The sequence below is a fragment of the Lissotriton helveticus genome, chromosome 3_1 (genome assembly GCF_964261635.1).
Source record: "Lissotriton helveticus chromosome 3_1, aLisHel1.1, whole genome shotgun sequence".
In the NCBI taxonomy this organism is placed as follows: domain Eukaryota; kingdom Metazoa; phylum Chordata; class Amphibia; order Caudata; family Salamandridae; genus Lissotriton; species Lissotriton helveticus.
The window spans coordinates 1,103,438,217-1,103,447,368 of record NC_136061.1 but is presented as its reverse complement, the minus strand read 5'-3'; the positions used below and the strand labels follow the sequence as shown (position 1 = coordinate 1,103,447,368).

The 9,152-nt window shown below is 48.1% G+C and overlaps 1 protein-coding gene across 3 annotated transcripts in view; it reads right to left on the bottom strand.

Moving 5' to 3' along the window:
- Positions 1 to 664: 664 nt before the first annotated feature.
- WDSUB1 (WD repeat, sterile alpha motif and U-box domain containing 1) overlaps positions 665 to 9,152 on the bottom strand; it is a 321,017-nt gene continuing 312,529 nt past the window's right edge. For all 3 annotated transcript variants that reach the window (XM_078681698.1, XM_078681697.1, XM_078681699.1), the window contains one exon: positions 665 to 983. In XM_078681698.1, coding sequence (XP_078537824.1) covers positions 832 to 983 — 152 coding nt within the window. In that variant the 3' untranslated portion in view covers positions 665 to 831. The remainder of the gene's footprint in view (positions 984 to 9,152) is intronic.

The following is a 9,152-nucleotide window of genomic DNA, read 5'->3' as shown; positions in this document are numbered from 1 at the left end:
GGTTACACTGTTCCTCTCTTTTTTTCTATCTTTGCGGCCGGCCGTGATGGTTGTGGGCTTGCGCATGTATCTCCTGTTTTTGTCTAAATAAAGGTTTTCAAAAAAAAAATAAAAAAAAAATGAATCTTCCAACCCAGATAGTCGCATGAATACCCGTATATGAAGAGACGCCTAAAACATTTCTTCCCAGGTGAAGCCAGCATTTCTTTCACACCCAAGGAAAAAAGACAGTGAGGCCAAAAGGGCGCTGCCACAGTTGTGCGGGAACGTGGTTTAACACAACAAGCTCTAGATGTGGTGAAGTCTACATCTGGTAATTTACAAAACTGCCTTTAATTGAAGTCATTAAAAAAAACCTCTTGTCGTACTGTTGATTTATGTAACAATATTTAAGCAAGAACCTCAATGTTAGCGGAAGAAAGATTCAATATCTAAACGGGAAAGTTTTCAGACAGCACCTCAATCGTGCTACAACAGAAACATTTCACATCATCTTCATTAATTAAACTCAGGCGAGTCTGCTCTGTCATTTCAGACCACTGCCTTCCCCTGGTAAGACTTGTGCAGGCTTTTATTAGATCCTGCTGCTCGTAGGTATAAGCTGCACATTGTTCGCACACCGATCATTCATCCAACCGCCAGCATATCTAATTAAGCAGACTTCAACATTTTCTGTCAGTTTAATATAATAAATTACTGTTTAAAAATGTATTACTTTTCAGACAATATACATTTTTAGATTTTTTGAGCAACATTTTAAAATTGAATTATTTGAACATTTCGTCAATATTAATTAATTTCTACAGTTCTTAAGTTTAAGTTCTCGAAAGTTCATTTAGCTTCTGACCAGCGATTCAAAGCCATTTTCAGTGTTCTATTTGGGGTAAGAACAAGCGATTGTAGTGGAAGATTCGTCATGGGACTGGAACGTTTCTTCGTGCTAATCCAGCTTTCTATTGCCCGCCTTTCGTAGGAATAGCCGTCTAGATGAAATAAAAACACAATTAATGGTGAATTATATTTATTAAAATTTTTTAAATGGCGCCTTGTCACTGGACAGGTATTTCGTGCGTTTGATGTCAATAAGCAGAACCACACAAGCACTGGCAATCTAATTAACTGCATCAGCTTTAAAAATAATTTGCTGTAAAAAACAACTTTAAATAATTATTGATCCACTCATCGAAATTAGAAAAAGCTCTATACAAGAGTAAATATTTTGTCCCTCAATATTTGCATTTTGAAGTTGCTACAGACGTTTCATAATCCAGATTGAGAGAGGTCAAAAACGAAAAGAATTTGGTAACAAAATGTAATGTGAAGGGAAGAATGTTCTATCGTACTAATCTTTAATAGATAACTCTTGAAAGTACCCGAAAATAAATATAGATAAGAGATGGATTTCTAGATTAACGCAAACACAAGGAGATTATGGACGAAGCACTGAAGGTTTTCAGACACTCACCCCCCAGTCACAGATCTGGGTTGAATCCATCATCGTTCTTTAGCTCACTTCGCCACCCCAGTTCAGACCAGTTATATGGAAATCAATCTTGACCCTGTGCCTCATAGGAACAGTCCAGCCCAAACTGCCAAGCCAGGTCTTCCCTGGACCAGAAACAAGCATCCTGGGACTGGTTTTGGGGTAGACCCCTCATCAGCCAGGCTAGCTGGGGTGGCGAGGTGAGCTAAAGAACGATGAGGGATTCAACCCAGATCTGTGACTGGGGTTGAGTGTCTGAAAAGTTTCAGCGTTCCGTCCATCATCTCCCTTGTGTTTGCCATGGATTTCTAGACTGCCATGGTGCTGCAAGCAAAGCCTTGGTAAATTCTGGGCTTAGCACTCCCTTCAAAACAAATGGGCATTGACGGAAATTATGTAGGACATTAAGTTTAAGCTAAAGCTTGTGGTGAGATTTACAATTATGCCATGGAAAAAATAGTACCTTCAAAAGCATAATCTTAGTACTTCCTAGGAACTGCACACCCTGTGGATATAAAGTATTTAATGTATTGGTCCTGTCGTGAGACATTTTTAAAATGCATTCGGAAATGTGCTTTACCATAGGTTGCTGTAGATACACATGCTATCCATTATCCTGCTATTGTTGGGCTGATGTTTGCAGGTTGTTTTTCTTTGAAGAAAGGCTTTGGATTCACGGGGTCGACTGTGGCCCCCCTGCCCCTATTTGCCAATGCGCATGGGCACCCAGAGCCAGATTAAGTCATTTAGAGGCCCTAAGCACTTACAAGATTTTGTTGCCCCATGTATATCTAATTCAAAACATAAACAATAATAAACTGTAAAATAATATTGTATTTTTCGAAATGAAACAAAACGTACAGTAAGACGGAAAATGTTTAATTTTGTATACTTGCACTTTATTCATAGGTTCAGCAGCACCATTTGCAGTTTTACACCATATGGTCCATGGTATATCCGGCAAAGGAAAAGGTCTGTGGTGCCCCCCTGCCTTTGATGCCCAAACACGTGCTTATTTTGATTAATGGTTGATACAGCCCTGTGGGCACTTACTCCCCTACACCATTCAGTCATCACTCAATGCTTGCAGTTCAGCAGAGTAACAAAGAATGTCCAAGACATAATATGAGCCTCACATTCATTAGACAATACCAGCCCTCCATTTAGTTCAGCACCCTCCTACTTTTCCTCTTGTTCTCCCCATCTTTTTTTACTGAACTATCTCTTGGTGGCCATACTGGCTTTCTGCCTCCCTCCACAGCAGGTGGAGGTGTCTTTTCTATGATATCGCATTACACCAATGGTAACTACATCAGCAAGTCCTGGCAGTGGATTGGCAATGTCCAGGGTGGCTGCCAGCTTTCCTTGTAGGCCTCCTGAGAACCACCACTGATATCTAATGGACCTAAAGCCATGTGCCACTGGGTGAAACTCCCTCCATTTCTGCAAGGAAACCACTGACAGGTCCTGATATAAGACAATCCCATTATCACATTAGTCCCAGTGCACCTGGACATAGACTGTTGCATGGTCTGTTCATTGAGGCAGTAGAAGGACAATTTGACAAGGACATCTTGAGCTCCATGATAGTCCCCAGTGATGTGCTCACCTACCCAGTCAGCTTTCTGAGTTCTGATATGGTAATCTGGCTCATACCCTATTTTGACCGCAAAACTTTAAAACATTAAAAGCATTTTCTTTCAGATTGTTTACAAAAATACTATCTAATTTCTTCTCACATTTGTCAATGAGAGATCTTGTTTGTGAATCTCTGCTTAGTGTAATTACGATGCATATCCGACTGTAAGTCCACTATTTACTTGCTGTTATCTGCTCTCAATTCTCTCTAGTTATCCATCTGGATTTTCTTGAGCCCTGCTTTGAGTTCTATCAACCATGCTTGTCAGATCCTGCTTGGTGAGAACGCGTAACCTCTTAACAGAAATGCTTTGGCTCTGAGGGTCAGAGGGTGTTTCCATTATGGGAAATCTATGGTAATGCTCAATGCTACCACTGCTAGTAGCTTTGTTGTGCTTTGCCACTACATAAGCGAAGACCACCCTTAGTCCAGCTGTGCATCTTGATTTGGGTGCACAGTGTTTACTCTTCCATCATTTCACCCCATAGAACTAAAATGTAATCTGAAAGGTAAACAATACCTGCAGACGACGCATCCACAGAGCATGCTTACTAGGCCATGCGTATGTCCCACATAGGCACTCCCAAACCTCCCAGAGCTTCGCTATTGAGTGCCCACTTGTGCATCCATCCATCCACAAGGCACAGTGTCTCATGTCTCCATGGATGATTTGCATGTGAATCAGTGTCCTCCATACTCCCAGGTGCAGATTGCACATTTTTGTGGTTACTGCACCAAAATCCGTACATCCCGTTACCTACCAGGTCTAGGTTTTCCATGTAAATTCTGGCACATTTGACATGGCGAAATAAATCCCCTGGGGTGGACTTTATCGAATACACGAATTAACAGATGCAGTAAGCTTCTCACTACTTGTAAATGTGATATTTCCACAAGCAGGTGTTAGTGCCGGCATTGTTAAACAAGCCTCCTTCAGATGAGACTGAACAGCATCCCTTGATCTGATATAACTGATCTCTTTGATATTCATTCGATTATGTGGAAACCTCCAATAACGGCAAGTTTAACCATTCTGTGGATTAGGCTTGGTCCCCACAAAGGCGCCTGCCTAAGCACTGGGGAACTCCAAATTCAGAGTAAGCCTGACCTAAGTTATGAAAGACTCTCTCCCTTAATACTACAGAGAACTAAAGAACGACATAATCTGAAACCTCTAACAGGGAACTGGACACTGAAATGTGTGTATTCAACAAAGGCAGGAGCCTCAAAGAGGGTGCTACTGCAGCAGTACACAATCCACAGGACCTAAAGCTTCAAAAGTGTGCTCCCACGACCAGGCAAAAAAGCCACGCCACGAAGCTGGCGACCGAGATGGCTGCATAGACGCTCGGCTCCGTGAGCCTTCTCACCCCGCACATACATCCTGGCAACTATCCTGAGCCGTAACGGCATATTTAAGTAGACGAAGGACAACTTTCACTGACCGGTTGCTCCTGAGGCTTTTACGTGCGGCAGACCCGTGGAAATGTCCCCGACTGCTTTGCGGCCTTCACAGAGCTGGGACCGGGGTGTCGAGTGTGGAGAGTAGCCGGCCGCGACTGCGACAACAGCGGCCTCTGGTGGAGGTGAGGAGTCGGCCGGAGGGCACCGGAGATCTGATGGGCCGATGGCGACAGTGCCGACCCAGTCCATCTAGCAGAGTGCCTTGTGGAATGTGCGGTGCAGCTGGGTCGAGGGGAGTGCACGATGCTTGGCCCCCTTTCCTGTGTTGTGTCCGGGCATGACTAATGACTTCTCCCGGAATCGGCGGGCGGCTCCCAGGGAGCGGCGGAGATTTTGTTTAGCCTTTTGGTGGCCCTTCGATGGGAAGCCTGCCTTGACTTTCGGGGTCCTCGTGGTGAATCCTGTTGCGCCCTGGTGTGGGGCCCGGTCCCGAGGTGAGGTGGAGAAGGACGAGGCCGGATCAGCTAAGATGGCGGATGGCACCCTCGTACGCAGACCACATCCAGGCAGAGAAGCTGCTGTGCGGGAGAGTCCTGGGGTCTGGCGACCCGAGATAGAGCCCACGTTCAGAGATATACTGGCTGCGCTAACAACCCTGCATTCGACCCTGATCCGGGACGCCCGGGATCTGGGAAGAAGGATGGCCGCCATTGTTGTCCCACCGTTCCACACGGACATAGTTCGATCTCAAGGAAGCGCCTATGTGCCCGCCTCTGCGTCAGTGATGAGTACTCCAGCTACGCCTATGTTCGTGGAGACGCTGGAAGACCCGGTTCATGAGATCGCTTTGGACAGATCTTTTGTACATGTGAGTGACTCGTCAGGGCACTTATCTATTCGGCGGCTGGGGAAACAACGTCGATCTATGGTTTGGGCTGCCCCGGCGGCGTTTCAGCACTTACCGGATGGAGTGACTCCCTTTCCCTGGCTGGTGAGACTGTTTTCGGACTGGAGGATGTTTTCGGGGTCGATACTGACACAGACGGATTTCCGCCATGTATATTCGGCTGGGTTTTGGTGGCTGAAGTCCCGTGGAGTAACAACACTGCCCGGTCCGCCCGGATCACTTGGACCCTCCACGCTGCTCTGTATGCCGATTGATAGGTGGACATATGTTGGTACTACTGATAGAAAAGGCCAGGGGTGAGACCGTCTAGGACATAGTGGAACTTACTGTTGGCTGACGGTGATTTGGGGGACACTCGGCGGGGATGTTATTGATTGTGCTATCGGTGATTAATGTTTTCCATGGCTATTCTGATCTTGCTTTTAGGATGTTTACTATGCGCGGTGGGGGGGGGGGGGTGAGTGGGAGGGGGGGGGCGGGTGGCCGGATCGATGACCCTTCCCCACATTTTTCCTCTTTTTCTATATTTTGGGTCTCTTATTTAGGACGACAGGCACGCTGCTGGGGGGGGATAGGCCGTAGCCTTCTGCAGGGGTGCAGGGGAGGGGGATGGGGTTTGTTAATTTGTCCTTTCTTTGTTTCTATGGCCCTTTGTCTTTCTTCCTTTTTGGTGTCGTCGTCTTTCATGTTTCCTACAGTATGTTTCGTTTTGAGGGGTGGGGTGCAGCTTTGCTACGAAACGTGTTTGTTTTTACATTTATCCTGACTCGTATGCCTTACCCCCAATGCTTCAAACGTATTTGCACTATTTTCGGATTTCCTGCTTCATGCTTGCTCTTGTAGGACCATGTATGACCGTATGGCATTGATTCTGAGTTTTTCTTTATTGTAAAATGAACCTTCTCGAATCCTGAAGCTTGCATAGTACGCTTGAATACAAGTTATATCCTGGACACTTATTAGACCCCGATTTTCGGGCTGCTGTATTTTTCTACATTGCTCTGCTGTACTTACGACTTGACTAGCGGCCGTCCGGGGTGGTTGTAGGCCCATGCTTGTATTTACTTGAAGTAACAATAAAGGTTCTCAAAAAAAAAAACACGCCACTAAAAATCAGGTGACTGCATTGAACAGCACACACTCCACACAAGTGGAAGCCTCAAAAAAGAGGGCTACTACTGCTAGCAGTACATGCTCTAATCAACAAGGGCCCTCAAGCTTCATTTCTGGAACCAGCCGCCTGCCACTGTCTGATGGGCAGGATAGCCCTGTGCAGAATGGTTGCCTGTTCGTCCTGCAGAATTCCCTATGTCATATACCAAGACTCACCTTTGCCAAATTGAACAGCCTCTTGGTGTCCTTAGCGTGGGCGGGTTATAGGAGGAGAATTAAACTGGAATTACTGAAGTTAGACACAGAGCTGGAGGGATGTGTCTTGCTGACCTGCGGTTGTACTACTTTGCAGAATTGCTACAGTGGTGTGCGGATGGCCCAAAAGGAGAAAAGGTGCTGCTGGCGGAGTGGGGGTGCCAGAGCAGACCACTGTAGCCTTATGCGTGGGTAAGAGTTCTGAAAGTATGCCAATTTACTGTCTGGGAGGTGGCGGAGGCCTGGGAGCAGGCGGTCGTGCATGTGCTGCGTAGAGCCCCATACGCCGGACTGCTGCCACTTAAATGGCTGCTATGCGCTTCCAGCGGATACAGTACGTGATGGGTCTGTCACAGTGGTATGACGGGAGCTGCACCACACTTGTCCTCAATAGCACTTTCCTTCAATGGGGGAGGCACAGGAGCTATTTCAGCTACGGCAAGGTCAGTTTTTCCAATAAGCCAAGGTGTCCGCATGGCATGCGAGGTCTGTATAGATTTTCCTGTTGAGTCGGTGGAAACACAGACACTACGGCTACTGCTGGATCCAGGTTCCACCAAAGGCCTGATATCCTGTGTTTATAAGGCCTTAAAGGCTGACCGTCGGATGGATAGGTCAGTGGTATGTGATAGATGGACGGGTGATTTACCTGAACGTCTCACGCAGGGAGAGTGGAAGCGAGCCTGCGCCGAGGTCAGGGACGTGGATAGTAATGCACAGGTCAAATTCACCCAATTTTATTATTTACACCGCACTTACTTAACACCTCTTTGGTTACATAGGACTAAAGCAGCATGATCGGCTGCGTATCCCCGATGGAGGGAAGAGCCTGCAATGTTCCTGCATATGACGTGGGAGTGCAGTAGGCTCCAGAGTTACGGGGGGGGGGAGGGGGTATTTACAGCGAGGAATGACGCATGTTGAAGGCCTCAATCAAACATGGTCTGCTGGGTGTACTCCCAACCCCCAAACGAGGGCCTAAGATGAAGCATAGATTTGCCCTGTTGTGATTGGTGCTGGCTGAACAACGCCTCGCCATCCACCGGACACGGCCCATGCATCCACAGCCCACAACATTTGGAGATGCGCGCGAGTGGGGAGCAGCAGCTATTGATAAATACCGGTGAGGAATGACCTCTGCTCCCGGGCACATCTCAATCAATCTGCCGCAAGCGATCGAATCCGATCAGCAAAAATCAACCGGATGAAGAGCCTCATCTGCCGCCGATCCAACACTCAGCATTTCTCCCTCTGGTCTGCAGCCCCCCCACCCCCCGAACAGACATATAACACCTCACACTTTTACCCGTCAGCTCTCGGGCCTACTGCAGCGTCAGTCCGCGAGGCCCTGGCTACAGCGGATCCCTCGACGGGCACCAGGGTGAGGAGAACAGGGCCTCTCCGCCGCCTGGGCCCTCCAGGAGCTAGAACAGGGCCTCTCCGCCGCTGGGGCCCACCAGGAGGTAGAACAGGGCCTCTCCGCCGCCGGGGCCCTTCAGGAGCTAGAACAGGGCCTTTCCGCCGCCGGCCCCCACCAGGAGCTAGAACAGGGCCGCTCCGCCGCCGCCCCCCACCAGGAGCTAGAACAGGGCCTCTCCGCCGCCGGGGCCCACCCCCAGAGGGTCTCTCTCCACGGCGAGGAGAACAGGGCCTCCCCAGCGGGTCCCACCAGGTGGGAGAATAGACCCTCTACCACCCCGTCTCAGCTGCAAAGCAGGGCCTCTCCGCCGCGAGTTCCACCAGGTGGGGGATTGGGAGAACAGACCCTCTTCTTTCTATTTGGTTCCGCCATTTGCGAGAATGGGGCCATTCTTCCGCCAGGTGTCGCCGTGCGGGAGGATCTTCCGCCGCAGAGCCTACCATAATAAGTCAAGAACCGCCAGTCAGATAATGCTCCTTCTATCTACCTCACGCAAATAGTGCCAAATTCAGAAAGACAACAGACAAACAAGCAAAATGATGGCAGCAGCTGCGGATAAGCCCCGTCCCTTTTCAGACTGGGGGGGGGTGTTTTTTTGATTGACTGAAGACGTCACAGAGAGAAAGAACATGAAAAAACACGCCCCTCAATCCGAAACGGACAGGGCTTAAAGTGACAGACAAAGCTCTTCTCCAATGGCTGGCCGCCGTTTAGGAAGGCAGGCAATGGAGAAGAGCTGGCTTGTTTAAGCTCCATACTAGAAGACATAAAATCTCGTCAGCGCAGCCTACGCTAGCCGAGACCTAACCAGGCCACTCCTAACTGGGGAATAAACACCCAAGAGCCAGTTATTTTCCCTTCCCAATCAGTTTAAACTGTATTTACATAACCCTGCACCTTGGTTACCCATCATTATCCAAAGGCACTTGTT